General features: G+C 41.0%; 1 protein-coding gene across 2 annotated transcripts in view; it reads right to left on the bottom strand.

The window, feature by feature from the left end:
- The window catches only part of OTC (ornithine transcarbamylase), a 65,512-nt gene that overhangs the window by 25,272 nt on the left and 19,505 nt on the right, over nt 1–20,735 (bottom strand). The window contains exons 4-5 of one of the 2 annotated variants that reach the window (XM_070462013.1): nt 12,052–12,139; nt 7,457–7,537 (exon numbers count right to left, since the gene is read on the bottom strand). In XM_070462013.1, the coding sequence (XP_070318114.1) occupies nt 7,457–7,537; nt 12,052–12,139 (169 nt within the window). The remainder of the gene's footprint in view (nt 1–7,456; nt 7,538–12,051; nt 12,140–20,735) is intronic. The other variant, XM_020913679.2, reaches the window with a different exon arrangement.

Below are 20,735 nucleotides of genomic sequence, written 5' to 3'. Positions count from 1 at the left end.
AGTGAGGGGGGAAAAAAATAAGGAGAGAGAGAGAGAAAGCAAAGCAAAAGGTCAGAAGTAAGAGAAGATGCTAGCTATGTTGCTCACTTTGATATGGAAGAAGGGAACCATGTGCCAAAGGATGTAGGCAGCCACTGAAGGCCGGAAAGACCAAGGAATTGGATTCTCCCCTGGAGCCTCCTAAAGGATCACAGCCCTGGGGGTTCATTTTAGACCTCTGACTTGCAGACGTATAAGACAATAAATTTGTGTTAAGTCACTAAATGTATGGTAATTTGTTAAAGCAGCAATAGGAAACCAGTATCAGATCCCATTGTTAAAAGTGAAAACTAGGTGATAAAAATATATTCAAACTAGTGGATGGCAGCTTGAATTTAATTCATCTTGAACTTAGCAAGTAGTTCTCAAACCCACCCAAAATTAAGTGGTCACCAATCCACTTAACCTGCATTCCTAGCCTCTTGAGATGATTTTTCTTCTTTCCAGTCTGCTAGAATTACACACACGCATTTAAATTCCAGGATCGTGTAAGGATAAGAATAAAAGTAGGGGCAAGAATGTAAGCAAAATTAAATCTATGATATTAATAGCATTGTGCTTAGTTTTACTGTTAAAAAATTAATCAGCTCTCTAATCAATGTGGTGTTTTATGTGTATATTTTCCTTTTTAAACTATTTAGAGCATTCAAGGAAGTTTAAAATGCTAGGCTTGTGATTAAGTTAAATGTTTTAAAGCATTTGATTAAGTTGCAATCAGTGTTTAAATGGTTGATGAGACTTGTTTTGTTCATTTAATATGTATTTGATTTAATGGCTGTATAAGTTAATATGTGACCATTTAAAGCAATTGCTCTGAAACTTAAACACAACATCAGAATCACCAGAAGGGCTTATTAAAACACAGCCAATTGTGTTTCTGATTCAGTAGGTCTGGTTGTTGTTTTAGGGGTCCCCCAAAATTTGCATTTCTAACAAGCTGCCATGTACTGCTTATGCTGCTGGTTTAGGGACCACAATTTTGAGAACCATTGAGGAATATGAGAAATGGAATATTCCCTGTCATATCAGTAAACAGAGGATGTCACAGTCATCAGTGATTAAAGCTACCATGGACGGTGAGCTGGTGAGCCCTGAGAAAACTCAGGATGTGAAAACACAGGATACCAGCCCCAGATAACTGAGGTGCATATCAAAGGAATGATTTTAGTGAGCCAGACTCTTACATCTTCCCATACATGGAAAACCACTAAATTCCTTAACTTGGGATTTCTGGCTTTCTACATTCAGACGATCTGCCCTTTGTTGCAAAACTTCTATATAACCTGTCTCCTCTGAGCAGTTCTCTTGGGGTTACTTGAGATGCTGCCTCCTGGGCTTGAAGTCACAAAAATTCCTGCACAATAAAACATAACTCTTAGCTTTTAGGTTGTGAATATTTTTTAAGTCCATAAATATTTGCTCTTTTTTCTAATGTTTGCTCTTTTATGTTTATTGAAATGCTAAATTCATAAGAATATTATATTGGACTTCCCCGGTTGTTCAGCAGTAAAGAATTTGCCTGCAATTCGGGAGACATGAAGACACTGGTTTGACCTCTGAGTCAGGAAGATCCCCTGGAGGAGGAAATGGCAACCCACTCCAGTATTCTTGCCTGGAGAATCTCATGGACAGAGGAGCCTGGCAGGCTATAGTCCATGGGGTTGCAAAGAGTTAGACATGACTGAGTGACTAAACAAAACAAACAAAAATATTTGCTCTTTTTTCTAATGTTTACTCTTTTTATGTTTATGAAGTGAAGTCGCTCAGTCGTGTCAGACTCTTTGTGACCCCATGGACTGTAACCTACCAGGCTCCTGTGTCCGTGGGATTCTCGAGGCAAGAATACTGGAGTGGGTTGCTGTTTCCTTCTCCAGGGGATCTTCCCATACCCAGGGATCAAACCCAGGTCACCCACATTGCAGACAGACGCTTTACCGTCTGAGCCACAAAGGAAGCCCTTTTATGTTTATAGAAATGCTAAATACATAAGATTAAGATATTGAACTGTAAACAAAAGTGCAAAGAATAGGGAATATTTCTATAGACAATAAAAGCCTCTTGGACATTAAAGAATCTATGAGCCAGGGGGAGCATGACAAAGCTTAATAGACAATGTCACTTCAATCCTTCAGCCACAGAAGCTGCAGGTGAAATGGATTCAGTGATATGGGGGAAGGAGCAACTCCTAAGGTGTTTTCACATTGGAATCACTTGGGAAAACAAAGATATTAAAGATCTTTAAATAGTCAATATTATTTTGTCAATAATGTTGCTTTCTGCTTTATGTTTAAAGGCACTATAAATCATAGAGAAATCACCATTCTTATTTTTCTTCCAGTCTACTAAAAATCTTAGAAAAAAACAACAAAACTTTTCACTGGAAACAATGACAAACCTGTAATTTGGGCTGGACTTACAGGCCCACTAACAGTAATCTGGGCTTTCTATGTTGTTGTTTAGTTGCTAAGTCATGTTTGACTCTTTTGTGACCCCATGGACTGTAGCCTGTCAGGTTCCTTGGGCCATGGGATTCTCCAGGCAAAAATACTGGAGTGGTTTACAATTTCCTCCTCCAGGGGACATTCCTGACCCAGGGATCAAACCTGGGTCTCCTGCTTGGCAGGAGAATTCTTTACCATGGATTCACTGGGCTTTCTATATAGCCCTCCAGAAATTTAACATCCCAGCTTTAAATATTGTAAGAGCTGTGTTATGTGTTACAAGTGAAAGGTTGACAGAGTTAAAAATACTCTATGGCTCTGTAATGACTTTTCATTTTGGTCCCTCTTCATTTCCATTGAACATATAGTTTTGTTTGCCTTCCAGTGGATTCCTGCAGCTTTGCAGTCTTAAGAATCTGTCAACAATGGTGGCAAAACAGCTTTTGCAAAATCCAAAGTACCCAAATTTAAAGTTTCTCACACTGATCAATTTGCTCTGGATGTTTAATTAGCTATATGAGGATTTAAAATGAATAGTCAACAAGCTAAAATATTTATTCAACTTGATTTTGCCTAAATGTTTTTAAATGGCAACTATTTTCCACCATTATCTCTTTTCCTGTTGTTTAGAAAAAGGAGGAGCATGACATAGGATTTTAAATGGGAAGATAGTTGAGGAGATAAAATGTTAACATTGATTATTTCTGGATGATGGCGTATTGGTGGTTCTATTTTAAAAATCTCTTTTAGTATTTTTTTTTTCTTACCAAAAGGAGTATGACTGTAATAACCAGAAAAAAACCTACCATTCAAAGAAGGAAATTTCTCCCAAACATGATTTTGAAAGTAATTGAAAATGAAATAGAACCTCCTAGAGTAATGGCTAATTCTTGGCCTTAGTGAAGAAATGTGCAAGGGAGTTATCAAAGACTAATAGCGTTATGTCAAAATGACCCAGTAGCCAACTTGAAGACAGATCACATTGGCCAAATAGGGTACAATTTAAGCACCAATAAGAGTATTAACTGCAATGAATTGAAACCTTCAAGTATTAATATATTAAAATGTATGAGTTTATGAAGATACTACAAAACAGAGGAACATTGAGAAAAGTCATAGTAAGATCTATTTTAATTCAATGTAAAAGAGAACACTCAGTCAGTTTCTATGAATTCTGGTCAGAAAAGTCAGACCGTATAAAAATGGAACAAGATAGCTCTGTCTATAAAGAATGCCCTGATACTGGGTATTTTCATGCAGGGTCAAGAATGATTTTGAAGGGATGGTGTGGAGGAGGCATGAAAAGGATGGTTGATATAAAATAACTCATAAAAAATTTTTGAAATCTCAAGTTTCTATTCTTTAATATTTTCCCCTTTGGTATGAAATCAAAACTTGTTTAGGAATTAACTAAAACACCCAGAAAGCCAAAATAAAGCAAAAAACAAAACAATAAATACTGTAAACAAAGTCTCCTACGGCCACAGGAAGACCTGATGCAGAGTCCCTGTGCGTGGGTAAACAGATACTAAAAACACACACAAAAAAAACAAAACCCCAAACCCAAATAGTGTGCTGGGCCAGATCTTAAGAGCATACATGTATATGGATAAGATGGGCAATCACTCAACAATCCTGATATGCTTAGAAAGAGTTGAGTAGTTCCTAAACTATCAGAACGTGGTGGATGCATTGCAAAAGCTGAAGGCAGGCACAGGTTGTCATGCCATGCATTCTTCCCTATGTCCCTATCCTGTCTTGAATTACTGTGTGCCCTAGTGTTGACTTAAAAAATATTAACCTGGAAGTTGAGAGTTATGTTTTATCCGGTGGGAATTTTTAGGACTTCAAGGCTGGGAGACAGAATCTCAAGTAACCTGGAGAGAACTGCTCCAAGGAGGTGAGGAGCCAGGTTATATAGAAGTTTTGTTAACAAAGGGCAGGTAGTCTGAACATCTGAAGATTGTTGTTAATTAAAGAAAACCAGGTAACCTAACAAGGAATTCAGTTAACTTAATTCAAAAGTTAACCTAACTTAACTTTTCTTTGTAAGGAAAGATTCAAGAGTCTGGGCTCACTGAAATCATTCCTTTCATACTCATCTCGGCTATCTGGGGCCAGCATCCTGTTCTCACATCCTGAGCTTCCTTCCTCAGGGCTCACCTCGGTAGTGGCCACCATTGTGATGGCTGCTAGATCACAGGTATTCTCCTTCTTGAGTGCCCTTAGGGCTCACCAACTCACATTGGAGGGTTGCAGTCGCTGATGACTGAGACTTCCTTGTTTACTGATATGGCAAGAAATATTCCATTTCTCACCCCTAATTTCCAGTACGTTATCAATGATGTCTCTCTCCAACCAGTTGAATAACTGATTGGCCAACAGTGAGAGGAATTTTGGACTGTGTATAATGACACCATTGAGAACCCTGTAATCATTTTTAAATGGGCATTTCCTGTTTTTATTTTTTATGGAAACCAGCTAAGGCCCTAGAGGAGGCATAGACTCCAGTATAAATTGGCCAAGGAATAAACTTGCTGACTGAGTCTCCTTCTGGGATGGAGAATGTTCCAGTGCTCTGATAGTCTCTACCCAGGTTATAATTTTAGTTATATCAATATAAGAATGATAAGGAAACAAAAACAACAACAACAAAAAAGAATGATAAGGAAACAAAATAATACCTTCAGCACACCTAGATTGGCTCACCTCAAAGATGGAAGCCCAGGTAAGTTGAATGAAATTGCCATATTCAATTTATTCAGGTAGGCTTCTATGATGGGCAGACTATTTTGATGTATATGTTAGTTCCTAGTTTTGAAGACCTCGGAGATAAATGGCTAGGGCATAATGGTATTCATAATGACCTCCTCAAAATGTACTATAAGAATTTCAGTGTTGGGTCAGTGTAAACTGGCTAGGAGACCATGAAGATGGCCAGAATTGAGTCAGAGCTTGTCCTGAGATTGAATTAGACTGTTAACTTGATTCAATGAAAAATACATGAATTTCTCCCATGTGCCTGTCCTTTAAAAGCACTATGTGATTTACCCTCATATAACTCATTGGGATACATATTTGCACATCCATTTTACAACTGAGAAACCTAAGTCTCAGAAGCAACTGGTCCAAACCACAGGGCCAATGTGGTGTTAGCTGTGACCTAAAGTCCAACCCTGCTTCAAAGCCCTTACTCTCACACTATGGCAAACTGCCTCTGAACTATATCATATTTCATGTTGTGAACAACTGGCTTTTCTTACTATTTACCCAAGGACATAAAATTTCCATGCTGCTTGGTGGCCTCTGTAAAGATTCATGGGGACATCATATTTCCTATTTAGGTACAAATTTATTAGTATCCAATTAGGTACATATTTCCCATTATGTGCCAACATTTTACCAAGAAACCTAAATAAGATTACCTTTTTTGGTCCTAAAATCATTACTATAAATATCTTAGGTACAGTATTCCAGCTTTTCAAATTCCTTTCAATATGACAATAGTTTACTCCTACTCTTTTTTCACATTCCTACTCTTAAGGACTGTGTCTCATCCACAAATTCCTTTATAACTTCCGTTATTTGAACTACCAGAATGACAATGATTTGAAACCCTTCCATGTTGCTGGAGAGCCATGTGGATATGTAGTTATGTAGTGGGTTGAATGTTGTTGTTGTTCAGTTGCTAAGTCATGTCTGACTCTGCAACTCCATGGACTGTAGTCTGCCAGGCTCCTCTGACCATGGGATTTTTCCCAGACAAGAATACTGGAGTGGGTTGCCATTTCCTTCTCCAGAGGATCTTCCCAACCCAGGGATCGAACCCATGCCTCCTGAATTGGCAGGTGAATTCTTTACCACTGAGCCACCCCCAAGCCCAATGGGTTGAATGGTGTCCCCCAGATTCATATCTACCAGGAAACTGAGAATGGGGCCGAGTTTGGAAGTAGGGTCTTTGCGAATGTTATTAGTTAAGATGAAGTCATGCTGGGGTAGGCTGGACCCTAAATCCAGTGACAGATGTTTTCCTTAGAAAAGGAGAAGAAACACAGAGATATACAGAGAAGATCAAGGTGGAGTCATAGACTGGAGTGACAAGCTACAAGCCGAGCTACAAGCTGAGGAGTACCAAAGCTTGCTGAGAGCCTCCGGAAGCTAGGAAGAGGTGAGGAAAGATTTTTCCCTAGAGCCTTCAGGGAGAACATGGCCTTGCTGACATGTGGATTTAGGGCCTCTAGCCTCCAGGACTGTGAGAGAATAGATCTGTGTTGTTTCTTTCTTTCTTTTTTGATCTGTGTTTCTAAGCCACCAAATTTGTGGTAATTTTTATGGCAGCCCTAGGAAACCACTACAGTGGTTTATGCTGAGTTTCCTTCCTACTGGTTTACACTGGCAGAAAACACTTCAGCAATCACTACCATAAGTAAATTACCTCTATAGGGGACTTAATTAGAGTAGAACAACGTTACATTATTTGGTTTTATATGGTGCCTTTCATACACAGGTTTCCTGAAGCTGTTTTACTAAGTACTGTGTTAAAGTGAAAATGACTGTGAAGCTATTGTATTATGAACCTTTCAATAGTGGACTCAGAGCATTAGGCATGAACAGCTGTCATTATGGAAGAAACAGAAAGGCTTGAAACTTGAGTGATAATGTCCCACTGCTGTTGCTAAGTTTCATCCATTTTTAAACTTCCAAAGAAAAAGTGATCTGAGTCATGCTAAGGTGTCATATCTAAAAAGACAAGCCCGGAGTGAAGGGAAAAATAGAACATCCAACCCTTGACCCTGGTAGAGCACCTGAGAATTAACAAAATCTGAAATAACCTCAAATTTGAAGCCAATGTAATGGAATACATATGTATATCTTTTGCGGCTTCTGATATGTTAGGGGTGGGGAAAAGTCACTAAGAGAGACTTTTCTAAAGAGGGAAGTAAGCAATGGTCAATTTTCACCAGTGGGAGACTGACCTTACAGGGATCCACACTGAACTGAGGATCCACACTGAATCTTCGGGCTGTCTTTCCATGGGTGTAGGATACATGTCCTTACTAGTTTAGCAAAATTCAGAAGAGAGATCATAGGCCATTTGGGGGAAAAAAAGAGAATTAACACAGCAGTCCTGAGATGGCTATCTTTAAAAGGCCTGCTTCCTAGATTGGTCCTTGGCTGGCATCTGGGAACTTGAACTTTGGTGGAAGGGTTTCCACCATTCCTGGAAACAATAAGGATGGCTCACTCCCTAAACTGTTTGTAAAAATACTTATGGATTATGCTGAACAGAATCCTTTTGGGAGTCTAGAAGTCGGCTTCATGCTAGGCAGACAGTGCCTATGTGACCAGTCCCCAATAAAAATCTTATTCACTCTGTATCTAATGGGCTTCCATGGAAAATAGCATTTCACACATGTGGCCACAGCTGATTGCTGGGGAATTAAGCATGAACTGTGTGACCCCACCAGCAGAAGACCCCTGCAACTTTGTGCCTGGTCTCCCCTGGCCTTTGCCCATGTGCCTTTTCCCTTTGCTTAGTATCCTTTTTTTGTAGTGAATCTTAGCCATGACCATATCCTGAGTCATGTGAATCCTCCTAATGAATCATTGAACCTGGGGTTGGTCTTGGGACCCTGACATACCAGCTCCTCCACAATATCAGTCAACAGCTCCATCTGAGCATTCCCTTTCACTCCCCAGTGGTGCCCTCAGATACTCAACTGAGACTTAGCTAAAGAGAATTCACATATATATATATATGCTGTATATATTGGTTGTTGTTGTTCAGTCACCCAGTCATGTCCGACTCTTTGCGACCACATGGACTGCAGCATGCCAGGCCTCTCTGTCCCTCACCATCTTCCGAAGTTTGCCCAAGTTCTTGTCCATTGCATCAGTGATGCCATACAACCATCTCATCCTCTGATGCCCTCTTCTCCTGCCCTCAATCTTTCCAGGCATCAGAGACTTTCCCAATGAGTCAGCTGTATATATATTGGCTGTACCACATGGCATGCAGGGATCTTAGTTCCCCAACCAGGGATGGAACCCATGCCTCTGGAGTCTTGACCACTAGACTGCAAGGGAAGTCCCCTGTCCCCCTCACCCACTATATTTTGACAAGTGAACAGGTTTAATTATTGTAATCACGTAAGAAAAGAACAATGGGGCTTCCCCTGTGGCTCAGTGATAAAGAATTGGCCTACAATACAGGAGCCACAGGAGATGCAGGTTTGACCTGGGTTGGGAAGATCCCCTGGAGGAGGGCATGGCAAGTCACTCCCGAATTCTTGCCTGGAGCATCCTATGGACAGAGGAGCCTGGTGGGCTACAGTCCAGAGGGTTGCAAAGAGTCGGACACTACTGAGGCAACATAGCATACATGCAAAAAAAAAAAATACATTTTATTTTGAATGTGTATTTAGGTCTTTTACTTCTTGATCTGGTTTTTCCTTCTTTTGGTGGCTGAGACAGAACCAGCTTGTAAGGGTATATTGTTTTTTAAATTCGCAAGTTTAAAACATGTTTATTTGCTGATATAAAAAGGTTGCCGGCTGTCCTGTGCATCAAACTTGTTCTTGTTCTTCTTCTTCTTGCCTTAAGCTTTTGTACCAGCAGCTCTTCCTGTCTGAGATGCTTTCCCTATAGCCTTGAATACCTTGCTCTGTCTTTTCAGTGAGCACTTCCCTTAACAGTCACCTCCTCAGAGAGGCCTTCCCTGACCACCCAATCTAAAGGAGCCCCCACTCTACCCACAGATCCACCTGCTTTGGCTTCATCATAGCACTTATTTCAACCCTCTATTGTATTCATGCTTTATTTTTTGTTTAGTGAAAGCCTCCTCCCTCTAGAATATAATTTCCACTTGAAAAAGTATTTTGTTTGCTTTTATTAGCATTTTATTCTCAGTGCTAAAACAACACCTGGAAGAAAAATCAGGCATTTGGTAAATATTTTTGAATAAATGAATAATTAAATTATTTGATTAAATAAGTGATATTTTGGAAATTGCACTTAACAGTTTTCAGGACACTGGCCCAATTTGCTTTATTTTTTTTCTGTTGCCACATTCAGTATTTTCCCCATCAGGTTTTTTTCACCAGTGGGCAGTCACTATTTTTTTTGTTCCACCAGGCCCCCAAAGCAGCCAGACCGGCAGATTAGTGAAGCAACACCGTCAATCAATGTCAGGTGTACGCTTGCCTCAATTCCAAAGGGCCAACACTATCATTTAAACATCATCCAATCTCTTTTCATCTTACAGAATTTAACTGCTACAAAAAGTAAGGAGGCAATTGCGACGGGTTGTACTGTGCATATCGGCAGGGTCGATGCCATTAAGATTCACTTCCTTGCTTCTCGTGTTCAATTACTTCTGTTCAAGGCGGTGGATTTCTCTTGTCTTCTTCAATTTAGATTTATTGAATTTCTGAATCTCAGCCATATCTTGTTTGTCAGATATTTGGGCAGATGAAGCAGTGATGGGGTGCACAAAAGAAAGTCAGATTTCCACAGTATCTACTCTACCCCCCCCCCCATTTCTGACATCTCCATCACCCATTCCAGCCTCTTATGATATTGCACTACCCTAATTTTCCTTGTACCTTAACAATTTACTCCTATCCCTCCCTAACTGCACCTGTCCTTGGGGTTTAGCCTTCTGCAGTTCTCCCACAATGAGATGTGCGTGTAGTTGCTCAGTCGTATACGACTCTTTGCAACCCCATGAACTGTAGCTCGCCAGGCTCCTCTGTCCGTGGGGATTCTCCGGGCAAGAATACTGGAGTGGGTTGCCATGCCCTCCTTCAGGAGATCTTCCCAACTCAGGGATCAAACCCACGTCTCTTACATCTCCTGCATTGGCAGATGGGTTCTTTACCACTAGCGGAACTTGTGAGCAGATTGTTTTCCCCAGGATCTGTGTAGAGCTCCTCTAACGAAGGACTTCCAGTGGCAATTGTTGTATGGAGAGTAAGCACAGAAAAGAACATGTTTACACTTGTCCTCAGTTTTCAACCCATGCTTGGCTATTTGTCTCTTGCTTTGGGGGTCCTGCCCACTCCCCTGATTTCTGGGCCCTGACCTCTTTCTGGCTGCCAATCTACACTTCTGCACTACCTCACTCTCTATTGAATGATCATCTGTTTCTCCAACTGTACCTTCTTCCAATCACTAGCTCACACGTGACACTCACCATCATTCACTTGGTCCTATAGAGAGGATCCCCACTGAAACTTCTTTCCTGATTGTATCCCTGGCTTCATCCCCTAACCAGCTTGTAATATTTGTTCTGGAATAAAGCATATTTCACTCTGGTGGAAACAGAATTATTAGGCAAATAGAATTCCAACCAGTGACAGCATATTTAGAAGAAAAACTCTTTTATGTCTATTTATTCTTCTTGTCCCTTGCATCCAGAGGATGAACACAACACGGCTTAATACTAACACTGTCCCATCTGAAATAACATAACTAAAAGTTTTAAAGATGAGTTATTTCAAATCTCTTCAGCAATTCAAATGAGGTGGATTCTTTAGTACGTACTAGGGTTGCAGCCATAAAAAGCAGGCAGTGTCTGCAGGGAGTTGCTTTATGACATATCGTTTTCAGAAAATAATCATTAGTCTTTGATATCGAGGGTGAGATATTTAAACAAAGACATTTGCTCTGTATTTCTCTATCAGGCATGATACAATGGGGAGAGCACTGCATGGGGAGTCAGGGGACCTATGTTTCAGTCTCTAATTATAGTATAGTGATTCAGAGCCTTTTCTCATGTCTACTTTCATCCAGGTAGGGCTGAGTTACTTAGTACTTGCTGACAGAATGTAAGTGGAAGTGATTGTGCTGCTTCCCTGCTAAGGTGGCTTTGAAGTGAGCATCCTGTCCCCAGGCACTCTTCCCTAGCTCCTGGCTGGATGTTGACACCCAGGATAACCTTGGAGGCCACATGTTGAAGACAGCAGAGCCATTTTCATCCCGAGTCCCTAAATGGCCACATAAATAATCACTCCTTCCATCTCATCAATCAGGAACATTTGTGCTATGTTAAGCTACTGACATTTTAAGATTTTTGTGCTATAGTAGCTAGTATGTCCCTAATAAAGTTGTTTCACTTCTTTATGCCAATTGGTTTGGGTTTTTATAAGGATTAAATGAGTCAGAACAATGCCTTATACATAATAAATGTTCACTAAATGTTAGCTATTAATATTACTTCCTGTGCTGGTGCTAGCAGGTTATGGGTCATTGAACATGTCAATTTCCCTGGCCTTCCGTTTCTTCAACTGAAAAGTATAAGAGTCATGCTTGATGACTAAATTTCGTGGAGTTTGAAATTCTATAATCAGAAGCCTCTTCAAATTGCTAAGAAAAAAAAATTAACCCATGGAAAATGGCCAGAAGATGAGAGAAATTCATTCAGGACATCAGGTAAAAAGGTAAAGAATGAAAACAGAGAACAGTCCAAAGGATGCTGAGAGGGAAAACCACTATTTAAAGAGAAGCATATTTTCTTTTTAAGATGTATCCATAAATTCTGAAATAAGCTTCCAAGAGAAGATTTACAAACCGGGCTGTGTCTGTGAGACTTTCATTCACACCCAAATGAATATCATCCGTGGTAAGAAAACAAGGATGTCCTCCCAGAAGGGCAAAGCCTGCAGTAAAAGAGAAGAAAGGCTGTTTGAAAAAAAAAAAAGAATTAAAGTAGCACACAAAATCATGAGGAATCAGCACCATCTCAATTGAAAAGTCAAAATCTTTCAATCTCACCAGCCTCTCTAATAGGGAATTCCCAGGGAAAGCAAAATGAGGAACTGAGAGAAGTATATGAGATTTTCTGTACTAGCACTTAACTCTCCTTCAGATGTGTGACCATCTCTCCACCATCTTTTCAGAATTATGTGATTATGGGCCATTGTTCCTTTCCAGAGGCTATACCTCATTTTTATTCTTAAAATATATAATGATGTCCACCAGGAAAATGAGAACATCAACTGCAGTATGGGATGTCATGAATGGCAATGGAATACTACTCAATAATTAAAAGAAATGAACTATACACATAACGTGGATGAATCTCACAAACATTATGCTGAATGAAAGAAGCTAGACACAAAAGAGTACATAATGTATAATTTCATTCATATGAAGTTCTAGAATGGGTGAAACAAACATAGAGTGACTGAAATTAAAACACTTGTTGCTTCTGGAGAGGGTGATTGGCTGGGAAGGAACATTGGTGAACTTTCTGGGGTAACAGGAGTACTTTATACCTTGACAGAGATTGTAAGTTTACATACCAATACATGGGTATATGTATTCTTCAGTACTTACTGAATTGCACACACTTAAGATCTGTGCATTTTCCTATATATAAATTATACCTTTTTAAAAAATTGAAAATAAATGAGCATTGAAATGGCAGTTTCAGTTCTCTAAAAATCAGCAAGATCGAGCTTCTCTGGTGGTCCAGTTGTTCAGAATCTATCTGCCAATGCAGGGGACATGATTTCAATCTCTGGTCTGGGAAGATCCCACATGCTGTGAGGCAACTAAGCCCATGGGCCACAACTACTGAGCCTGCATTTTAGAGCCCGTGTGCCACAACTACTGAAGCCCATGTACCTAGAGCCTGTGAGGGAAACCACCACACTGAGAAGCCCGCGCATCACAGCTGCAGAGTAGCCCCCACTTTCTGCCACTAGAGAAGAGCCTTTATGGAGCAATGAAGACCCAGTCCAGCCAAAAATAAATAAAATTTCAAAAGTTAGTGAGATCAAAGGTCATTCAACTGTTTTATTTATCCTCCAACCAAGACAGAGCTAAGCACCACTCACATATTACCCTCACCACTTTTCAACCTTCCATGGAATGTGAGATTACTGCAGACATCTAAGCAGATGAAGCTGGCTCCTTTCCCACCCTCATAGCACATCCCATTGGTCTGGGAGGATGACAGACAGGGGACTGCCCCAAGACATAGCTAAACTCTGTGGGAACAAGGAGAGCCCTTTTATCACACACCCTGGGGCAAAATTATGGGAAATGATGACATCCAATAGGAACTTAACTCTCTCATTTGAGACAGGTTCAATAGGCGGGCTTTCTACATATACATATATGTATACAATGTAAAGGTAATATGTATATGTACATATACAATGTAAAGACAAGATAGAGACTTGTCTGAGGGAGTTTGCAAACATTACTTTTTCCCTCCTTGGAAACATTACTTTTTTACCTAATTTGTCTTTTGGGAAATATGCAACAGTCACAATTTTCTAATCCTACCTGTTTCCTGTGAGAAAGAGAGAAATCATTAATTGCACAGTGGATTGGGTGATAAAGAGCTTTAGACCTATAAACGGAAACTCAACCCAAAGTCTCATGAAACAACCCAGTGAAGCCTTAATGCATGTTTTTTTTTTTTTGCATTCCCCAGTGATTTTTTTTTTAATTTTAGAAAGAACGTTCAAACTACTGCACAATTGCACTCATCTCACACACTAGCAAAGTAATGCTCAAAATTCTCCAAGCTAGGCTCCAACAGTACATGAACTGAAAACTTCCAGATGTTCAAGCTGGATTTAGAAAAGGCAGAGGAACCAGAGATCAAATTGCCAGCATCCACTGGATCATAGAAAAAGCAAGAGAGTTCCAGAAAAAATCTACTTCTGCTTTATTAACTACGCCAAAGCCTTTGACTGTGTGGATCACAACAAACTGTGGAAAATTCTTCAAGAGATGGGAATACCAGACCACCTTGCCTGCCTCCTGAGAAATCTGTATGCAGATCAAGAAGGAACAGTTAGAACCGGACATGGAACAATGGACTGGTTCCAAATTGGGAAAGCAGTACGTCAAGGCTGTATATTGTCACCTTGCTTATTTAAATTATATGCAGAGTACATCATGCAAAATGCCAGGCTGGATGAAGCACAAGCTGGAATCAAGATTGTTGGGAGAAATATCAATAACCTCAGATATACAGATGGTACCACCCTTATGGCAGGAAGCGAAGAGGAACTAAAGAGCCTCTTGATGAAAGTGAAAGAGGAGTGAAAAAGCTGGCTTAAAACTCAAGAACGAAGATCATGGCATCCGGTCCCATTGCTTCATGGCAAATAGATGGGGAAACAATGGAAACAGTGACAGACTTTATTTTTGGGGGGCTCCAAATTCACTGCAGATGGTGACTGCAGCCATGAAATTAAAAGATGCATGCTCCTTGGAAGAAAAGCTATGACCAACCTAGACAGAATATTAAAAAGCAAAAAGCAGAGACATTACTTTGCCGACAAAGGTTCGTCTAGTCAAAACTATGGTTTTTCCAGCAGTCATGTATGGATGTGAGAGGTGGACCATAAAGAAAACTGAGCGCTGAAGAATTGATGCTTCTGAAGTGCAGTCTTGGAGAAGACTCTTGTAAGTCCCTTGGACTGCAAGGAGATCAAACCAGTCCATCGTAAAGGAAATCAGTTCTGAATATTCATTGGAAGGACTGATGCTGAAGCTGAATCACCAATACTTTGGCCACCTGATGCAAAGAACTGACTCATTGGGAAAGACCCTGATGCTGGGCAAGATTGAGGGCAGGAGGAAAAGGGGACAACAGAGGACGAGAGGCTGTATGGCATCATTGACTCGATGGACATGAGTTTGAGCAGTCTCCAGGAGTTGGTGATGGACTGGGAAGCCTGGCGTGCTGCAGTCCATGGGATCACAGAGTCAGACATGACTTGAGTGACTGAACGGACTGACTGACTTCTAGGTATCTCTGTCACATCTCACTCCCATACTCCAAACTAATACCCAGTGGCCTCTTCATCATCTTTGCTGTGTGTCTAATAGACATCCCAAACTCAACACTTCTAAAACTGAACTCCTGATCTTCATCTCCATCCTGCCTGATTGGCTTTATCCTGCTCCATCCTGCTGACAGTTGCTCAGATGGAAACCTTAAAGTCATCCTTCACACCTCTCTTTTACCCGATACATCAGGAATCTTGTTGACTCTCCCTTCAAAACATTTCTCGAATCTAGCCCTCTTATCTGGCCCAAATCTGCCATCACCATGGCCCTGTTGACAGCTTACACTGCTTCTATCTTATCTCCACCCCTGAAAAGTGAAAGTGAAAGTCTATCAGTCATGTCTGACTCTTTGCAACCCCATGGACTGTATAGTCCATGGAATTCTCCACCCCTAGCACCCTGGTTTATTCTCAACAGAGCAGAGAGATCCATTTAAAATGCAAGTTAGGAGCATCCCTTGTGGTCCAGTGTTTAAGACTCCTCACTTCCAATGAAAGAAGTGTGGGTCTGATCCCTGTTTGGGGAACTAAGAGCTCATATGCTGAACTAAGGCCTCACATGCTGTGTGGCATGGCCAAGAAAATAAATTTTCTTTTTAATTTAATAAATAAATAAAATGCAAGTTAGACCATGTTCCTCCTCAGTTCAAAACCCTCCAAAGATTCCCGTTTACTCAGAGTAAAAGGCAAAGTCCAAATAATAGGATACATATCTTTCCCTCACTTGCAGGCAGTCTTGTCTTTGTTGAGAGCACTGATCACCATCCACCATGATAAATCATTCACTTGCAATTTATTATGTCTATTGTTTATTGTCTGTGTACCAACTAGAATCAGCTCCATGAATGCAGAGATTTTCCTATCTTTTATTCACTGATATGTTAATAACCAAGCAGAACCATTATGGGGCCTTCAGGGACAAGCCTTCCCCTGTATCCTCTGCTTTAGCTCCTCTCTGAATTACCTAGATATGGTATTTGATGCACATTTCCTGAGTTGTTTTGCAGATGTAAAAAACCTCCTCCTCTCCAACAAAAGGAAAATGTTAAGTACTTGAAGACCTTGAGTACAAAGCCCCAGGCCTCCTGGAGCCTAAAGATTGATAAAGCTTTTGACATCTCCTTGCTCCCTCACCATCAGCCAGTCAGAGAACCCTGCACAAGCTGATCACAGACCTTGTGACCCCCACTTCCGCACCTGGCTTTTAAAAATGCTTTGCTGAAACCCTTCTGGGATCTCGGGGCTTTTAGGGCATCATCCACCCTTCTCCTTGCATGGTTCTGCAATAAACCTTTCTCTGTTCCAAACTCTCACCTTTCAGTTTATTTGGCCTCACTGTGCATTGGGCACACAAACTTGCATTAACAATATCAGTCTCAAGAACCTAAAATAAATATGGGTACATAGTAAGTGGCTTCCCTGGTGGCTCAGATAAAGAATCAACCTGCAATGAGGGAGACCTGGGTTCAATCCCTAGTCTGAGACGATCCCCTGGAAAAGGGAGTGGCAACCCACTCCAGTGTTCTTGCCTGGAGAATCCCATGAATAGAGGAGCCTGGCGGGTGGCAAAGAGTTGGACACTACTGAGCAGCTAACATTTTCACTTTTTTCTTTCACATGGTAAGTATTCAACACAAACTTGTTGAACAAATGTAGGAAGGATTTTGACTCTAGGGAGAGGACCCATTCTTCTTACTTGCAAACATCTCCTAATTTTGTTAATGGACTTTTCTATTATTACCTGTTAAGTGAGCTAATAGGATTTTATGATGATTATAATTATTAATCACTCTTGAGCACTTAATCTGTTTCTAAACAAGGGAAATCACCTAAACAAATATGAATACTGCATACTCATCAAGAAAGTATTTATTATGCCCTTACTATGTGCCTGGCATAGGAAAATGCCACTGAGGGTTGGGGGCTGTGGAGGAAGGTTTCAAACAGTTTAAGACCTCCTGGCAGGCCTACTTGAAGTCATACACTTATTTGGACTAGAAGTCATTTTGCTGTAACAATCCAGGTTTAGTTTGTTGTGTTTTCATTTTTTCCTTTGTGCTATAAAGAAGATTCACATCAAATCTGGACTTAGGAGATAGGAGTAGGAAGAGAGTTTACAGAAGGTGTTAAGAAATGGCAGTGGAAGCTCTGGTGGAAAAATGTAGCCTGCCATATCAGCCAACAAAGGATGCTGTGGCTGTCAAGACCATCAGCCACTACCACTACCCTGAGTGTGAGCCCTGAGGAAACTCGGGATGAAGACAAAAGGGCTGCCCACTCCCAAGCCCTCAGCCACTGCAGCCACCCCAGCCGTGGACCCAGAGGGGACTCGGGATGGGAAAGAACAGGATGAGTGCTCAGTCACTTCAGTCCTGTCCGACTCTTTGTGACCCCATGGACTGTAGCCCACCAGGCTTCTCTGTCCATGGGGATTCTCCAGGCAAGAATACTGGAGTGGGTTTCCATGCCCTCCTCCAGGGGATCTTCCCAACCCAGGGATCAAACCTGTGTCTCTTTTGTCTCCTGCATTGCAGGTGGACTATTTACCCATTGAGCCACCTGGAAACCCTAAGAACAGGATACTGGTGCTGGATAGCTAAGATGCATATCAAAGGAATGATTTCCATGAGCCCAGACTCTTGTATCTTCCAATACATAGAAAAGCACTACATTCATTAACTTAAGATGTCTGGTTTCTTTCATTAATGGTAATCTTTTGATACCACCTTCCCTGGTGACTCAGACGGTAAAAGCATTTGCCTACAATGCGGGAGACCTGAATTCGATCCCTGGGTTAGGAAGATCCCCTGGAGAAGGAAATGGCAACCCACTCCAGTATTCTTGCCTGGAAAATCCCATGGATGGAGGAGCCTGGCAGGCTATAGTCCATGGGGCCACAAGTTCCAACTACCTAGTTTTAAGTTTAGAATTCCTATGTATCCTGGCTCCTCCCTTACCTCTCCTGAGCAGTCCCTCAGAGCTAACTGAGAGACTGCCTCCCGGGCTTCAGTCCTCAGCAAGTCCACTGAATAAAACATAATTCTCAGCTTTCAGTTTGTGGAATGTTTTTCAATCAACAAAGCCTTCAGCAGTTCTTGAAGGAGAGAAAATGGGAAGCCATTGCCTCCAAAAAGGAATTACCTCTGCAATTTTTGGTCACCCATCAGAAAGAAGACTCAGACCCTAGTCCAAAAGCACAGGTCAAGCATTTGCCAGTTTATCTGACCTGGATGGCATTAAGTGCTTCACTGGCACCAGTGGTAAACAACATGCCTGACAATGCAGGAGACGCAAGAGACGCAGATTCAACCCCTGGGTCAGGAAGATCCCCTGGAGGAGGAAATGGCAACCCAGTCCAATATTCTTGCCTGGGAAATCCCATGGACAGAGGAGGCTGGCAGGTTACAGTCCGTGTGTCACAAAGAGTGGGACACGACTGAGCATGACTTAGCATGCAGCATGCTTATGGAAGATGTCAGACATTCTGAGAAGCCTCCAGGAGCTGCCATTACTGAGGAGAGGAGGGCAGAGGGACAGATCTCTATTCTCTCTTCACTGTTCATCCGGAGGGGGTTTGTTTTTATCTCTTTCATTTGTGCATACATATCAGATATTTTTGAATCAAAGATTTCATCTGTTAATATCTATTTCTGTCTGAGAAAATAAAAGTCCATCTTACTTTGCTCTTTCTTTTCTTCAGGGATCCCTGCAAGCTTTGGAAGAAGGGGTATAAATAGAATTCACGTAGGAAATGTGAGGGCTCCAAAGGTTTTTGCTGGTACAGGTAAGGCAACTACCTGCACTCTGTCCTTTACTTTCATACCCGTGGCATAGTATCACAGTTTCTATATTGCCACCTTTGCAAAATGACAAATTTGAAAGAGCTTGGAAAGCACTAGCTTCTATTTTACCTCGAAAGTCAAATACCAGTGTTAAATAATGAAAGGAACCATCTCTTAGGATGCCCTGTGCATTTTTCCATCCAATACTGCACTTACTGAGATTAATAAATGTATCCATCTATCTGCTCAATTAATTTGCATTGAAGGAGTATAGTCATCAGTAGTCACACAGGAGAATTGTCTGGTTTGCCAGGCAGGCATACACAAAAAGTGAGTGAGGAATGAATGAGCTACAGCTACACGCAGAGACATTGATACAGCTCCCAAACATAATGCTGAGCAAAAGAAGCCAGACACAAAAGAGTGGGTACTGAATGACTCCATTTCTATAAAGTTCGAGAACAGCAAAACTAATCTGTGAGGTTAGAAGCCAGGATAATGATTACCCTTGGGGAGTAGGGCAGAGAGTAGTAAATGGAAGGAGATACAAGGGAGGACTTCTGGGTGCTATTCACATCGTTTCTCTAGGTATTAGTTACAAGGATGTGGAACAATTCATCGAACTGTGTAATTAATGATTTGTGCATTTTTCTGTATGTGTCTTACATTTTAATAAAAATATTACATGAGTAATAAATATGGCTTGATTTAGGTGGAGAATTTAATTTTGTTTCCCAAGATAATACTAGGGAAACCACAGTGGCTCAGACGGTAAAGAATCTGCCCACAATGCAGGAGACCCAGGTTTGATCCCTGGGTCAGGAAGATCCCCTGGAGGAGGGCATGGCAACCCACTCCAATATTCTTGTCTGGGAAATCACATGGACAGAGGACCTGGCGGGCTATAGTCCATGATGTCACAAAGAGTCAGACACGACTGACCAACTAACAAGCTAATACTGCCATATCGTTGCAACTCAGGTTTGGGATGGAATCCTCAAGGACTGTCCAGTGGGGATCACCCCATCCCAGAGGCTGGCACAGATCTGGGCTAGAAATAGACAGTTTTAATTACATCCTATTTTCATTCTAAATACCAGGGTAATAGGTTTTGATGAAAAATTGTGCCAGCAGACAACTATTAAGATGCACATGTACACGACAGAAATGTACTGCCATGTTTTGGGTTGAGGTTTACCATTGCTATATGCATTGAAATTAGTGCTTACTCTGACTGATTCTCCTACTGTTGAGTTTGGCAGGATGCCATCTCAGTGAAACCCATGGGTATTTATTGAAGATCATGATGAATACTCTGAATCATAACTTTTATGGTCATATGTTCCTTTTCTCATGTATTTGTTGTTTGTAATTTTGTGCAGATTTCTATAAGGAGCACTTCTTTATAGAAAATCATCATTTAACAAAATGCTTAATGTCACCTGTAGAAACAATTTTACTGGAAGAAAACATGACTAGCACGTGCTCAAATTAAATTAGACGTTTAAAAATATGTTTAATAATAGCTTCTAATCCTGGGTCTGTCATTTATTAGCTATATGTCTGCAGGCCTTTTGCTGAACCTATTTTAGCCTATTTTCCTCAGTGGTCTCACCCTCATGGAGTTGTCCTGAGGATTAAGTGAGATAATCCATGTA

The sequence above is a fragment of the Odocoileus virginianus genome, chromosome X (assembly GCF_023699985.2).
Source record: "Odocoileus virginianus isolate 20LAN1187 ecotype Illinois chromosome X, Ovbor_1.2, whole genome shotgun sequence".
Taxonomy (NCBI): Eukaryota; Metazoa; Chordata; class Mammalia; order Artiodactyla; family Cervidae; genus Odocoileus; species Odocoileus virginianus.
Note: the sequence above shows the minus strand (reverse complement) of the source record. Positions and strands in the feature narration are given on the sequence as shown.